General features: G+C 51.5%; 1 protein-coding gene across 17 annotated transcripts in view; it reads left to right on the top strand.

The window, feature by feature from the left end:
• Nucleotides 1-15,923, top strand: part of MACROH2A1 (macroH2A.1 histone) — a 63,644-nt gene that overhangs the window by 28,309 nt on the left and 19,412 nt on the right. For 7 of the 17 annotated variants that reach the window (XR_016236131.1, XR_016236134.1, XR_016236130.1 and 4 more), the window contains exons 3-5: nt 5,096-5,202; nt 5,572-5,769; nt 13,219-13,326. Coding sequence is in view for 11 of the 17 variants with exons in the window: in XM_070076118.2 (XP_069932219.1) it covers nt 5,096-5,202; nt 5,572-5,769; nt 13,219-13,326 (413 nt within the window). In the remaining 6 variants the exon portion in view is untranslated. Of the gene's footprint in view, nt 1-5,095; nt 5,203-5,571; nt 5,770-13,215; nt 13,327-13,753; nt 13,853-15,923 lie in introns of those variants that run through there. The other 10 variants (XR_016236133.1, XR_016236129.1, XR_016236132.1 and 7 more) reach the window with 3 other exon arrangements.

Raw genomic sequence — 15,923 nt, 5'->3', positions numbered from 1 at the left:
CCTAAACATTTTTGGTCACTGGTAACAAAAATTTGACTGTCCCTGGCTGACAAGAATTGGCTTGGGTGGGCAGAGAACTTGGAAAGGGATTCTGTTTCTTCTCCATTCTAATTGCTCTTTTCCCAGTTTCCTCCTGGACTTTCTTATGGATTCCATTTGTTTTGGTTACAGCCTGCAGGGCTGTGGTTCCTGAAAATTTCCTCCATGGACTGAGCTCTGCAACCCATGGAGAAAGGGATTTGTGTCTGTGGATGTGGTTTCCATTCTGTTTCTCAGAGTCCCTTTCCTCTGAGACCAGCCAGAGACAAAGTTTAGAGATGCACACAAGCTACCAAAATATGAAATGGACTGCAGGAGACAACCTCTACCCCCACCACGCACCCCACCTCACCCTGCCAGTCCCGCCGGCAGGAAGGCATGGGCTCCATTCAGGTTGAGGCAGAGGCTAAAGATGGCTCTGGTCCTGCCCAGGAGGCAGCCCCCAGTGCTAGTGGGGTGTGTCCCCTCCCACCAGCCTGCCCTGAGGGGCACTGGCAGAACCACTGCAAGCTTTGGGCTTGGGCCTCTATGACTTTGCCCTCCATATCTTTTGCAAAGCAGAGAATCCTATTTGGGAAAGAAAATTTATCAGGTCACCGCCTTTGGTGGCATGTGCCCTGCCCAGTTCCTCAGCAGTCAGTCACCCTTTCTCCCTCGCCGCCTCTTGAACGTGAGCACGCCCTCACAGGCAGCCCGGACTGCTCCGTCCTGCGGAGGCGCTGGCAGTGCGCACCACCCTCTCGCCTGCAGCAGGGTAGCCCTTTACCATGGCTGTTTCTAAAACAGGACTGAGGACGAAAGGGTGGGTATTACTGACACTTGGCAAGGGATGTGTTCCTGCTGCAGGTTCCTGCTTTTGTTAGCAATCAGGGCGTGCCCTCCATCTTTCTTGGCCATTGAAAAAAATGCCCCATTCCTCTGCCCGCTGCAGTACAGGGGAGGGGTGGGGAGTGCAGTATACATCTCATAAAAGGTGTGTCCTAGAGGTGCTCTGTCTTGTGTGCCCCTTGACAGTGGTGTTACTATGGTGACTGTCCATTTGGAAAAATGCAGGAGTAAACAGAAGACAAAGCTCTTGCTCAACCAGCTGGAGTGGGAATCTGCCCCTCCTGTGTCCCTCCTCCCTCCAGGGCTGCAGGCATGCTCTTTGGAGCGGGTGGGGTGAGGTGGGGTGGGGTGGGGAGGGCGGGGAGTAGTTATCTTGGCCTGTGTAAATGGAAGATGAGCTGGGAATTTTGCAGAAAGGAAATTTCCCTGGACTTTGGGGCTCGTTCATAAAGAAGCAAGCAGAGTCTCACACACAAACACACACACACACACACACACACACACGCCTAGCTCAGCACAAGGGCACAAGGAGCTGAGATGCTTTCAACCCTTCTGCTGCACATCTAGTGGGCTGCTCACTTCTAGGTAGATCTGGTCTGGCTTCCCTAAATCCAAGCTGAATCAGCAAAGATGTGAACATGGCCCTTAACACTTCCTACATGGAGAAATGGAGGCCCCTGAACTTCGAACCATGGAGTGAGAGAACAGGGGAAAAGGCTCTGGGAACCAGGGAGAGTGTCCTGCAGCTCCAGAGGTGTGTTCCGTCCCCTTAGACCTGGGTGCTTGCTTCTGGGCCACTCCAGCTTGCTTTCTTTGTTTTACATCCTGTCTGATGCCACCCAGCTCTCCTGGAGCTCTGCCCTCCTGGGTTTGCCTTGCAGATCTTCTCACCATCTTGAATTTCCCTGCACAGAACAACTTAGGGCAGGAAAAAGACGACTACCTCCCTTCCCACCTACTAACCACCAACTGCCACTAAGCTTTCTCAGGGAAGGGGGCAGGGGCTTCCACCAACGTTGTAGCAGGAGAGGAAGCAGGCTACCTCCCCTTTCCTGAGAAGTTGTACTTGCAAACGGTTTTCTTGGCAAAGGGAGTGGGTTTAGTACTTAACAAAACAGGCCATCACTGTGGTGGATTCTCATTCTCTTTGTTTCTTCCCCCCTACCCCTCGCCCCCCACCCCCGTTAGAGGAGCATGTAAGGTGGTCCTAGCACCGTATGTTCAGAAGGTTGTTACTGCACCAGCCTCCTCTGTGTAGGTGGACTCTGTGCTTCCCTGTGGCCTCAGAAAGGGGAGAGGGCCAGGAAGGGCAGGGGATTGGGGAGGCCAGGAAGCTGGGAAAATGGGCTGCAGCTGTGTGGTTCCCGATGCCCCCTTTGGGCCTTCCTGCTGCATGGGGCCCAGCCCGGGGACCACTGTGGCAAGTACTCCTTGCTGCCTCCTTATTCCTGGGATCTCTGTTCTTGTGGGGCTCCCGTGCTTGCCTTGGCTTCCTCACAGGCCATGGGCAGGGCAGTACCATTGCCCTTGTGTTGCCCACTCCACTAGTGCGGGAGGGTGAGGCTACCAGGTAGGCATCTCTGGGCTCAGACACATGGGACCTATGGTCCATGCTGAGACACATCACACGCAGGTGTTCCATTTAGCCAGCTGGTCCATCCCTGCTTGCCTTGGGACATCCTGCAGTGATCGGTTGCAGGGAAGCTTCAGTGGCAGTACCAGGAGGGCCGCCTCCTGCCAGTGGGAAAGTGAACTATACTGAGGCTGTGGGTGGAGTAGCCCTACCTTCTACCAGTTACCCCTTTAGCTACTGGCTGACTTGGCTGCCTCCCCACCTCATACTTGTGGGTCTCTCCTGCATAGAACCCAGGTGAGGGGCTCTGCAGCTTTCTAGTTCCAGCACGTGCAGCCCTGTGGCACTCTCCCTGGTGGCCTCAGGATGCCTGTGTGTCCCACTCACCCAGCACAGGTTTGGGTGTCACCAGGTGGTGGTGATGAAGCAGATGAAGTCCTCCGTGGAGGGAAACCTGCTTTAGCAAGGGTGACTGATTTCTGTGCCCTGCCGGTGTGTGTCCGTGTAGCAGCAGCTTTTTTCCACCCATGCAGTGGGTGTTTGCATGGGGTTCAGTTGTTAGTACCTCCTGTAGATGTGGACACGCATGTTGCACATTTCAAACACATGATGTTCATGCAGCTGGAATTTTGTTCTAGGTATTTCAGTGATTCTGAGACATTCCGTGTTCACAACACGACTGGAGTGTAGACATGCTTTTGCACCTGGAGGAGGCAGACGAGCGCTGGGCCCAGAGGGTGGCCATGGCATGGGGAGTGTGAGTCACGCGTGCTCCAGCAGATCTGCACAGCGCATGAAGGAGATGAGACAGTGATGAGGCTCAGATCTCACGGTAGCCAAGGGTGTTTCCTAATCCCCCCGCCTGTCCTCTGCTCCGTGAGCCCTGCCTAGAAGAGGGTAGCTAGATAGATGCAGCTTAGCACCAGCCGTGGGCGGGGGCCAGACTGTCAGGTTTTTTTCTTCTCATACTTTTTATTTTGTGATTTTCAAATATACACAATGTTGAAAAAATCCTTCCTTTTTAAAACTTATTTTTGAAATTGACAAATACCTGTGTATAGTTAGAGGGTACAGTATAATGTTTTTATGTATGTACACCTTGTAGAATGAGTAAAGCAGGTTAACTAACATAACCTGTTCGTATACTGCTTAGTGTTGAGAATATATAAATCAGCAGTGTTGCAATGCAGGCGTACATCATTAATAATTTTTTTTTTTTTTTTTTTTTTTTTTTTTTTTTGACAGGCAGAGTGGACAGTGAGAGAGAGAGACAGAGAGAGAAAGGTCTTCCTTTTTGCCGCTGGTTCACCCTCCAATGGCCGCCGCTGCAGCCGGCGCACCGCGCTGATCCTGGCAGGAGCCAGGATCCAGGTGCTTTTCCTGGTCTCCCATGGGGTGCAGGGCCCAAGCACCTGGGCCATCCTCCACTGCACTCCCTGGCCATAGCAGAGAGCTGGCCTGGAAGAGGGGCAACCGGGACAGAATCCGGCGCCCCAACCGGGACTAGAACCCGGTGTGCCGGCGCCGCAAGGTGGAGGATTAGCCTATTGAGCCACGGCGCCGGCCCTTTCATTAATAATTAATACATTGTAATCCTCATTCTGGGCAACTGGAAGTGACTCTTCCTTGGATCCCTTGACCTTTCTGCTAGCCCCTGGTAACCGTGATCTGCTCTCTTCTTTGTGAGTTTGGCTTTTTAAGGGTACTCGTGTAATGCTTGTCGTTGTGTGCCGGGCTTATTTCACTGAGCGCATCCACCATGACACAAATAGCAGCATTTCCTGGCAAGAGGAACACCTCTGTAGCATACACTGAGACTTCACAGCCGTCACCGTTTCATCACGTCAGCTTTACTCAGCTGACAGACACCTCGCCTGTAAATCCACGAGCACACGTCTCTTGGGAGCAAGCATGTGCCCCATGGAATGGTGGTGCCGGTATTACCCCACCCAACAAGCTGATCTTGCCTGGTGTCTGAGACCAGGCTCACATTCGAATCTCTCTGGGTACTCCCAGCATGACTGTTAGAGCTTTCTTTCTTTTTTTTTTTTTAAATCAGCATCTACTAAGGAGGGACACATTGTATTTTGTTATGTCTGTTTTGCCTTCTTAAATCTAACACCCCCACCACTTTTCATTTTTTGGTCTTAGAACATTGATTTTTTAAAAGAGTCCAAGTTATTTCCTTCCAGTTTCTAATCCAAGATAGTTTTTCAAGGCCCTCAACATCAAGCCACCCTGTCCTTGAAACTCCGTAACCTATGGCCTGTTACTCGGGACTCAGGGGCAGTACAGTTGGGGGGCTACCCTCTGGAGGGGTGGCTTTGCTGACACCGGAAGAGCTGACTTGTGGCAGCCCGTTCTGAGGATTGGGTTCAGGTCTCAGCCCTTACTTAGGTACTTACTGAGGGCCCTTCAGCGGGGCCTTCCTCTTTCAGCTTCAGTTCTTTCATCCCCAAGGCAAAGGGCTGGACTAGGGGCCTCCCAGATCTTGCTCAGCTTTGCCATATGACCTGTGTGCCAGGAAAACGTACTCAACAGCTTCCTGCCTCCAGTGACTGTGCCTCCGAGTGCCACTGTGCCTGGGGGCCAGGGGTCACCTGGAGTCCCTATCCTCCCCTGTTCTGATGTGATCACATGCTCTTTGTTTCCCAGCCGAGATTCTGGAGCTGGCTGGCAATGCGGCAAGAGACAATAAGAAGGGGCGGGTCACGCCCCGGCACATCCTGCTGGCTGTGGCCAATGATGAAGAGCTGAATCAGGTAAGGGGCCCCTACCCCAAGACAGTGGAGCAGATGGGTCAGATTGCCCAAGGGACAGAGTGATGTAGCCAGCGCAGGTGGGGGCTGCCTTTTGGATGGTCGGCAGTCCCTGCAGCTCTCCCTCAAAGCCTTATGGTGTATGTCAGAGTGGTGTGAGTATGGTATTTGGGTCTCTGTGGATCCATCCAAGGGAGGGGCCCTGAGGACTTGACCCTGTGGAGTGAGCCTGGGTCCTGTCAGCATCCTTGTAGGTGGCACAGAGGGGCATATACCACCGGAAGTAAGAGCCTGTGTGGGCAGGGCTTACTACTGGAAGGTCAGGAGCAGGGGCGTGTGGCTCACCCTCTGCTCCTGTGCTTTCCCTGTAAGCTGCTCAAAGGAGTCACCATCGCCAGTGGAGGGGTGCTGCCAAACATCCACCCCGAGTTGCTCGCAAAGAAGCGGGGTTCCAAAGGAAAGTTGGAAGCCATCATCACACCACCCCCAGCGAAAAAGGCCAAGTCTCCGTCACAGAAGAAGCCGGTGTCTAAGAAGACAGGAGGCAAGAAAGGGGCCCGGAAATCCAAGGTGCGTGATGAGGCAGGGGTCCTGAGGGAGGGACATGGAGGAGCTGACTGCAGGGGCTCGTGCAGTTCAGGCAGCCGAAGTCAGGGTCTTGCAGAGTCTGGATACCAAAGGGGGACTGGGCACGGGGAGGGCGGCCCTTCACAGAGCTGAGGAGGAACCCTGCGCCTGACCTTCCAGGGAGATGCGCGTGACGCGCGAGGGGCTCTGACACTCAGTTGCAGAACCCTCTGCTCCCAGTGCGTTCCTGTAGGGCTGTCCTAGCAGCTTGTTCCTTGGCTGCTTTGACAAGGATGGATGCAGGCACTTGCTGCTGCCCCTGGCTTGCAAGGAAGGTCAGGTCCGAGGTGCTGATCTCCTTGTGGTGAGGGAAGCCCCCTTTGCTGGCGTGACCTGATACTGTGTCTGGAGGGGGGAGGGACAGCACTTCCTGGAGGAAATATAACTCAGTTGCACCCGAGTGAGGGTCCTGAGGACTTGACTCGTGTGGAGTGAGCCTGAGCCCTGTGAGCATCATCGTAGATGACACAGAGGAGCGGCTGTGCCCTCCATCAGGGGGTCTGGCCTGGGGACCGTGCGCTGTCTTGAATGCAGGGGACACTACAAGGCAACAAGAGCACCTGCTCTTCACTCTTGGTCTGTGCTGCCTGACCTGGCCATGGCCTTTCAGCTATTGTCACAGTCTCCAGGGCCAACAAACAAGGGTGGTGTGGTCAAAGCTTGGTCTTGAATAAAATGGAATCTTGAGGTTTCTGGTCCCAAGGATTGTTGGCTTCCAGCTAAACTGGGAGGAGGAGATGGCCTCTCAGACTCTGAATGAGAAGATCTGGGAGATGCCCCCTGAGGTCTGGTGTAGCCTCAGGAAGTTCTTTCTGCGTCAGCCCAGATGCTCTGACCAGGGTGAAATGATAAGGACGTGTTTCCAGGATAGCCCATGACCAGGCGAGCTGTGCTCCGCCACCCCCTAGCAGGCCGACTCCTGTGTTCCTGCCTGTGCCCCTAGGTGACTGGCTCTTACTCACTTGTGGAGGCACCTTCTTCGCCCCCTAACCTTCTCCCATCCACACTATTTTCGGACTTTCTTCAGTGAGCTGCCAGAGACTTTATTTCTTTGTATACCCTTCGGGGTGCACGTGCACACTTCCCTGAAAACGCAGTCTAAATTCCTCTTGCCAGTGCGCCTCCCACCCCAGGCCCAGGGTCACTCGCAGCTCTTGGAGGGAGAAACCCGACACTGAAGAGAGTCTTGTAAGTTATTTCCAGACGCTCGCATTCCACCCAGCTCTGGAGTCCAGCAGGGATTTCACAGAATGCTCTGTTACTCATTCCTGCTCACTATAAAATTAGCAGATTGAACTGTTTGTTTTCCCCCCTTTCAGCATTCACAGTTGGGAGGAGGGGCAGAGCAGGGAAGGCAAGGCTGTGCACCCCTTCCTAAAAGTTAGATTATAAAGATGCCAAGTCCATCGTGTCTTGAAAATCGACCCCAAGGGTGGTGCTTAGTGATGGGACCAGCAGGCACAGGGCACAGTCCTCACCTTAGCCTTCCCTGGCTGGGTCCAGCCATCGCTCTCTTTCACGCGTGCGATGCTTGCTGCTGTGTGAGCACTGTCTCAGATGCCCGTGTCTGCTGGCAGAGCGGGCCTGGACCTCATCCCCTGTTCCCCTCATCTCCTCCTGACAGTTGGTGCTGCATGCCTTGTTAAACATTCCAATTTCCCAAACACTGGGAATATTTTTTCTTTCTTTTTGGACTTGAAATACAGGGCACCCGAGTGCATGTGTGTCTTTAGCTCCTAGTAGCTATATTTGGAACTCAGGGTTTCTAATAACCATATGCCAATAATCACTCGAACATTCAACTTTTCCCTTGATTACAAAAGCAGGAAGTCTGTTATGGTGGTCTGTTTTTCTTCCACACAATAAAACACATTGTCTGCTTACTGTACTAGTATTTGGCTAACATTAAACCCTGGGGGAAGCTGAAATTGGAACCGTGAACAGCTAATTTTCAAAACATTTGTTTAATGTAAATTGTGGTGTCAGCTCCCAGAAATGGTGGAGAACCCTGCGTCCCCAGGTTTAAGTGGAATGTTTGAAAATAAGCTTCCCGGGACACACAGGGACAGCCTTGGTCCCTGCTAAAGCACTTGCAGTGAGAGGGAGTTGGTATTTTTCAAGTGTCAACACGTGTATTCTGAGTCATAATTTTCCCCCCAATTCTTTGTCATTTGAAGGTTTTGAAAATTTCCAGTTGTGACAGCTGAGTCAGCTATAGTGGAAACAGTTACAGAAGGCAACAAACCCAAGGGCGGGGGGAGCCCCGAATCCTGGCTGTGCCTTAGGGCTCCTCCTTTCTGCTTGGGTGGCCTCAGGCAGGTTTGTTCCCTCTCTGTGGGTCACTCTACCCCCGCCCCGAGACATGATAGCGTCCATTCCAGCCTTACAAGTAAGGGACTGTGTGCATAGTTGCACACTGTGGTTTTGCACAGGCAGTAGGCGTACAGAAAAAACTACATGGAATTCACAGTTTTTCACATCTGCATGAGCATAGCTTTTAATTCTGCTTTCCATAAAATTGGTGAAGTCCCCTGTGTTAGAGTTCGAACAGCACAAAGGAGTAAGCGATAAAAATCATATTCCTACCATAGTGCCCCCGCTTCTCCCCAGGGCAGTCTGTTTTCCATATCCTTGCAGAAGGCCTATCACTAGGAAAATCCCTCCCCATCCTGCATGTTCTCTGTTCAAGGTGACCCCTATGACCCAGTGTTGGCTGAGAGTACCAACTATGAGGTCAGTGCCTGGCCTGTGTTCCAGTCCTGCTGTGCCCAGCTGTGTGATCCTGGCCGGTTACCTCATTCCATTGGTGTTCAATGTCCTCATCTGTAAAATGGAGTTACACACAGCGTGGCCATGAGGCTGGCAGGAAAATTCATGCTTTGAAGTACCTGACATGGTGTACCGTTGGCTGCTGCTCTGCCCATGGCCATTCTCCTACATCTCCACTGTAGGGCTGCTTAGGGCTTCCTAGGATGGCTGAAGTTAGTGAAACCCACACCACCAGTGCTCTACAAAAGGATATGAGATTGTTTCTGACACTCCAGGCACATGGGCCACAGTGCCTGTCACTGTGTATGTGGGGTCTCTGTGCCCACGAGCAAGTCTGTCCACGATGGAGTTATCAGGGTGACGCTGCTTGGCTTTTTTAACTCCATTAAGAAATTCCAAAAGCCACCTTATTCTTTGCACATTTAATTCCACGTTGTTGGCAGAAGAGTGAGTCTGCGTCCAGCCAGTGTACTGCACTGGTGATAGTTCTCAGCAGTGTCCAGCAAGGGGTGCACAGTCATCACAGCAGGTGGGAGGGCCAGGGGCTGCGACAGACGGACAGTGGCCTGCTGGTGGCCTACAGGTGGTACTTTACATCCGTCAGGTGACTGCTCCCCTGAGGGGACCCCTGAGCACTGAGCTGCTGGAGTGAGGTGTTGGGTCGTTCACATGCCCATGTGTAGAACGTGCCCAGCACTGGGACAGCAGGTGGGCCTGGAGGGAGCACACTGGGCTCCTCCAGAGAGAATTGGCAGGACTCGCTTGTGGGTCCCTCACAGTACTGGACCCTGAACACCCTTGGCAGTGGGGAAAGCCTGCCTGCACACCCTTCTCAACATAAGGTTTTCACATGCGGAAAATAAGATCCCTGAGAGTCAGAGCAAACCATTTATGCCTGAATCCCCCCAGGTAAAACCATGCTGTCAGAGTGTTTACTAAGAATCGTAGGGCTCACTTTTGGGGATCACTTAAAAAATCTCCTACAAGTTTTCAAATGCAAATTGGCATCACCACCAGCACCCACCTGTCCTTATGTGAAAATCACCCTGCTGGATCCTCTTACTCCGCACCACCTGGCAAAAGCCTGGGGTGATTTTGGTAAGGGCTTCTTTACTGAGCAATAAATATTTAAACTATAAATTCTGGTGAGGGACGCCAAAGAAAGGAGTTGGTCTTTCTGAGAAGCTGCTATACTTATAATATTTCACTGGCCTTTTAATGAAACTTTAGGTAATTCAGTAGGGTTAATGATTTCACATAAGTCTTTTTGGACAGTCGGTTCTGTAGATGCTTAAATACGTTTCCCAGCTCACTGTGTCCTAACACACTGTGTGCTGCTCAGAACAAAGCTGAGAAGTCTCGATCACACAGGGACCTTGGGATCGGGAAACAATGTAACGGGTAACTAAGTCGTCATTTTGGAGATGGACCCATCGGGATGTCTGCTGAGTTTCTTCGCCTCCATACTTAGGTTTTAAAAGAATCGACAGGGTAGTGTCACCATTTCATGAACAGAATGTGCATTTTAATGCTACCAGTTTATGAGGAAGGGGCATAATTTTAAGGGTTCTGTGAGAAGCTTAGGGGTGGTTGTTGGGATCTGAACGTGGTAACATCTCACAAGATAATGCTGCATGTAACCACCGCACTGCCCCATCCCACAGCGTGGTACTCTGGAGGAGAACAGGCGAGCACCCTGCCAGAGAGCCAGGGCAGGCGTGGCTTCACTGTACCGCACTTACTGTTTTTCAGTCAGAAGTCTCCAGCCTTCATCCCGTTGTCCAGATGGTAAATGGAAGGCTTAGGAATGTGAGCAGTTTTCCCAAGGTCACACAGTGGGGCTGGGACACAGATGGAGAACCTTAGAGTTCACCGTTGTGTCAGTGTTGTATCCATGACTATGGCCCTCTCCGCGTGGCAGAAGTCCTTCTGTTCTGACAGTGGAGGGCTGCAGAGCTGCCCACTGCGCAGTGAGCAGCGACAACAGCTTTAACAAATCTTTGCTGAAAAGCACCAGTGTATCACAGGTTAGGTCCTAGGACCTGGCTGCGTAGGCAGCTGCTGACTTGTGTGGGGCACAGGAAGGCTCAGATTCTCCTTCCCAACAAGGAGAGCAGTCCCGTGCCCTGCCTCCCCCTTGCCTGAGAGCCTGTCAACTCGAGCTTTCTCATGGCAGAAGCTCTGATTCCCTGCCTACTTATCCTCTGTGGGAATACCTCCCTCATTCTTAAGTGTTTGCTGGGTGCCTCTTGTTTGGGTGGTAGAATGGGTAGAGTAGAACAGTGATTTTTTAAACTTTTTTTCTTATCTTCTGCAAGAACTTTCAGGAGCATTTTATCACACACATTTAAAATTTGATGGCTAAATTTTCCCACAGTGTCTTTAAGATTTATTTATCTGGCCGGTGCCTCGGCTCAGTAGGCTAATCCTCTGCCTAGTGGCACCAGCACACCAGGTTCTAGTCCCGGTCGGGGCGCTGGATTCTGTCCTGGTTGCCCCTCTTCCAGGCCAGCTCTGCTGTGGCCCGGGAGTGTAGTGAAGGATGGCCCAAGTGCTTGGGCCCTGCACCCCATGGGAGACCAGGAGAAGTACCTGCCTCCTGCCATTGGATCAGCGCGGTGCGCCAGCCGCAGCGCGCTGGCCACAGCAGCCATTGGAGGGTGAACCAACAGCAAAGGAAGACCTTTCTCTCTGTCTCTCTCTCTCACTGTCCACTCTGTCAAAAAAAAAAATTATTTATCTGAAAGACAGTGACAGAGGCAGAGATGGAGATCTTCTATCTGCTGGTTCAACCCCAAAATGGCCACAAAGAGGTAGATCTCAGCCAGGCCAAAACCAGGAGACAAGAACTCCATTGTGGCAAGGGCCCAAGTACTTGGACCATCTGCTGTCTTCCTAGGCTCACCAGCAGGGAGCTGGATTGGAAGCTGCCTAGACCTCCAATATGGGATGCCAGCATTGCAAGTGGTGGCTCAATCCACTGTGCCACGATGCTGGCCCCTCCACAGTAAGTTTAAATAGCTGCAAAGGGTGTCATTTTTGGTATACCACATGTACATTTTTTTTAAAGGTTTATGTGAGAGGTAGAATTATAGGCAGACAGGGAGAGACAGAGAAATTCTGTTAGATCACTCCCCAAATGGCCACACTGGATGGAGCTGAGCCAATCTGAAATCAGGAGCCAGGAGATTCTGCTGGTTCTCCCATGTGAGTGCAGGGCCCAGCACTGGGGCCATCTTCCCAGGCCTTTAGCTGGGAGCTGGATTGGAAGCACTTGGGCCATCCTCCACTGCACTCCCTGGCCACAGCAGAGGGCTGGCCTGGAAGAGGGGCAACCGGGACAGAATCCGGCGCCCCGACCGGGACTAGAACCCGGTGTGCCGGCGCCGCTAGGCGGAGGATTAGCCTAGTGAGCCGCGGCGCCGGCTTGCGCCAGTATTTCTAGATAAAATGCCTTATATCCTGTTGATATCAAAATCTTGGAGCTTCACACTCAGCTCTTTATATTTATGACAAATATGCTGACAGTTCCTGATTGTTAAGTCAGTGGAATCTTTCTCAGTGTCAGGAACGCTATTAATGTGTTCATGAATCCTCAGTGGACAAGCGGCTAGGGTGCAGACCTTAATCCAAGTTTGTTGCCCAGTTTCATGCCCCAGAAGGCAAGGTTGTCTGCAGCAGTTCTGAGCCCTTCTTTCAGGGCTTCCCTGGGAAGTGCTGTACTTCTAGATTGTAACTGGGGGAGGGAAAGGGAATGTGTGTAGACAAAAATGGCCATTGATCCTACTGTCCTTATTCTGCGGTGTATGTGGGTGCAGAAAATCCTGGAACAGCCATCTCTAATTCACAGAGCTGCGTGTGCACTCTGGGACCTGTGCCGAATCTGTGCAAGAAGCCCCAGAGTGGCACCTCTGCCAGTAGGGCAGGTGCCTCTCAGGCAGCTCAGGTGTAGGCAGAAGGTACAGTCAGAAGTTGAGGATGGGGAACCTGTTTAATTTGAAGTTTTCCATGCCACAAAACTCTCAGGAGGCTCTTGGGAGCCGCAGGGTGCACATCCTTCTGTTTGCAGAGTTGTACCAGGGACAGGAAGTCCCCAGGGAGTCAGGGAGGCTCAGCCACAGCCAGCAGGTGCACCTGTCTCCAGGGCTGGTTTAAGGAAGGAGCAGTGGGAGAGAGGGGGAAGGTTGAATGGTTATCTTTGGTCGGCTTTTTGGTTTTTGAGAACCGGGGGAGTAGAATAGTATCGACGTCATCTTGAACTTGAATGTGTTCCAACATCTGGAAAGGATGAAGATTCTTAATTAAGAGACAGTTATCTGGTCTGAATTTGTAAAAATAATTCTAAATCATCCCTGTAAAGTGAAGTTTCCCCTTCAAATAGCTTTTAAAAAGAATTACAAAGTGACGAAAATACAGCTTAACACCCTTCACTGAGCTGCAGACTTCACAGTAACTCTGCAGCCTGCATTTGGAGGGATGCTGAGAGTTGGAGGTGGTGCAGTGCCAGTTTTCCCTGGAGTGTTGGGACGAGGGCTGGGAGCAGCCTGCTTGTTAGAAAAGCCCAGACTTGTGAGGCCTCCTCCTGTGCAGACCTTGTTCTGACTCTTCTGTTTGTGCAAGAAGAAGCAGGGAGAAGTGAGCAAGGCAGCCAGCGCCGACAGCACGACCGAGGGCACGCCTGCCGACGGCTTCACGGTCCTCTCCACAAAGAGCCTCTTCCTGGGCCAGAAGGTAGGCCGATGCACAGCTTTGGTCTGCTCTAGGGCCCCCAGAACAGAAGGGCAGGACCAGCTGCACTGGGAGGGCCTGAGCAGCCGAGCGGGTGGACGGAGTATGGGTGTGGGTCTCAGGAGACCACAAAGCTGAGGGAGGACTCTGGCAGGTGGGGGAGGGACCTCCTTAGGGGATTGGGCCCTTGGAGTTAGCTTGGTCTCAAATTGCACCTGCCAGAAAACTAGGCAGAAGCTCAAATCCCAGTTATGCAGAGTGGAAGATAAGCTTCCCTCCTGATGGGTGCTGAGGTAGAACCCTTGATCTGACCCAGGGGATGGGAGTGTTTTCAGATGTGGGGTGGGGGGCCAGGGGTCTCTCCCTGGACCACCGGAGGCCTTGTCGAGTCCCCAGTTGTCTGTTTTAACCGTGGGCCATGTATTTTCAGCCACCCCAGTGATGCACCTTTGCCAGGACACCATGGTTTTGTAAAAGATGATTCACTTCTATTGAAAATAAAAATGATGCAAAGGCTTTTAAGACCTGACAATGAGAGTCAATTAGTATTTCTCTACTAATGTCAAAATGGGTGGGGAGAGAGGAATTGAGCTTTGCTTAATTTTTTTTATCATACATTTAAAAATTTAAAGGAATGGATTTGACCTGCCATGTACATTTGTGTTCAGTTTGAATGTGGTAACAACTTGGTTCTGAAGCTGCATCATTTTTAAATCGTCACTGTCAATTTCCTTCTGCATCACAGCGACCCTGTTCTGCTCACTTCACCGCGAATTCTCCTCCCGCTCCTTCCCCTCCCCTGTCACTAACTGCACCCCTTCTCTCACAATGCCATGCCTGTGGTGGACTCTGCTCCAGAAAATAACCATTACTGTTTACATTTTATAACCATTATCTGTGTTTTATATGCATTTTCAAAAGAGCAGTAAGCAGCACTAGTTGTCATCTTAAGGTCTGGGCTCGAAAGTGTTCTCCACTCATTTAAAAAGATTTCAGCGGTGAAGGCAGCCGCCTGGCTGTACTTTCGCACCCTCTGACGTGCCCTGTTGGGTGATTTGTTGAAAGTTAACATGACCTGCCATCCAGAGTGCTTCAGGTTCAGCTCAAGTAGGAAAACCCTGCTGCTTAGGACCAGCTCCGGTGTGCGCCAGATCCCTCATGCTGGTGACCAGTCGGGACTTGGAGGCCTCTTAAGTAGGTGGAACAGTCCTGGCCCCGGAACTACTGCCTCACCCTTGGGTGCCCCAACACTGGTTTTTTTCCTTTCCTTAGGTTCTTTCTGCTCCTTCCTCTTGGCCCTCACACAGCCAGCATCAGATCAGAACTCACAGCCTCATTGCTGGGTGAACTCAGATATTTCCAAAAGAACTGAACTGACAGATGCTTAGTCTAATGCCATTTAAGAACCAGCCTAGAATGAAAGCAAAGGGTTTGACATTGAAACTGATGTGCCTGCTCGATGCTGTGACTTTTGGAGGGAGGATCCCAAAGGATTGGGTGAGCTGGTCCAGTCTGACCGCCCAGCCTCCTGTGCCATATCACACTCCACAGTCCCTCAGCCACTCTGAAATTAGTGTTCCTGTGAAATGTACGTACAACTCAGTGGCCAGGAAGAGGTGTCCTCAGATCTAGCAGGTCTCGTGCCTTTAAGCAGAGTAGCTGCCTCTTGGTACATGTGGCTTCACAAAGTAAAATCGCATCAAAAGTTAGCCTGAGCACTCGTGTGAGGGACCAGGGGTCAGTGTGCTCTCTGGAACCTTGCGCCCTGCAGCACGAGACGGAGTGAGCTTTGTTAGTTCTGGGTATCACTCTGAGGCTGTACTTTGTGGCCTTTCTTGGCTGTTACTGCTGGGCGAAAAATCATGGCATGGAATTCAAAAGGATCAGGAATCATCAAATAGGCATGTACCATTTTACACAAAGCACATTTTAAGTGTTATCACAGACATTATTTTTGACTTGGGTTTTAGGGAGTGTTTCCCAAAGGGTCCTTTGGAACCATGACACATGGCACCCTGTGCTCCATGAGTCTGGTTTTTCTGTTGTGACAAGGAAACCAGTGCTTGAAGAGGGCAAGCTCAGACTGGGGAGGTGGAGATGGCAGCCTTCAAGGCCTGATTGCTAAGCTATCACAGGAGGAGCCTGGGATCTGATCGTATTTCACACTGAAACCTCAGGAGTAATTGCCCTCTCCACACTATGGTTTTCCCCAGTGTTCACACACATTGTTGAATTGCTATAAAAAGAACAATGCTGTGAATCCGAATCAGACACCTGTTTTTGCTTTGTTGTTTGCCTGAGATTTGCAGCCTCTTTTTAGAGGCTTTAAAACCTAGTGGTTTTATTTCAAAACTGATATTTTCAGTGTGTAGATGTATAAGTCATTGTCAGTGGTAGTAAATGATCTAAGGCTCCTTGAACCAACATAGTTGGGAAAATGATCTAAGGAGGGGGAGGGAGGGAGTGAGCCTGCATCTCCCAAGTGATGAGGATTGTGGCCCAGCCCCTGAGGCCACTGACCCTAGGTGTTGGGTATCCAGGGCTTCCTCCCTGTGGTCCCTGCTGCTTCCTGGGACTGGGGGGCTGTGCTCCATGAGCAG

Source organism: Oryctolagus cuniculus, chromosome 6 (assembly GCF_051225735.1).
Source record: "Oryctolagus cuniculus isolate XC-2025 breed Fujian yellow rabbit chromosome 6, ASM5122573v1, whole genome shotgun sequence".
NCBI classification, from domain to species: Eukaryota; Metazoa; Chordata; class Mammalia; order Lagomorpha; family Leporidae; genus Oryctolagus; species Oryctolagus cuniculus.
This window is presented reverse-complemented; position numbering and strand designations above follow the sequence as displayed.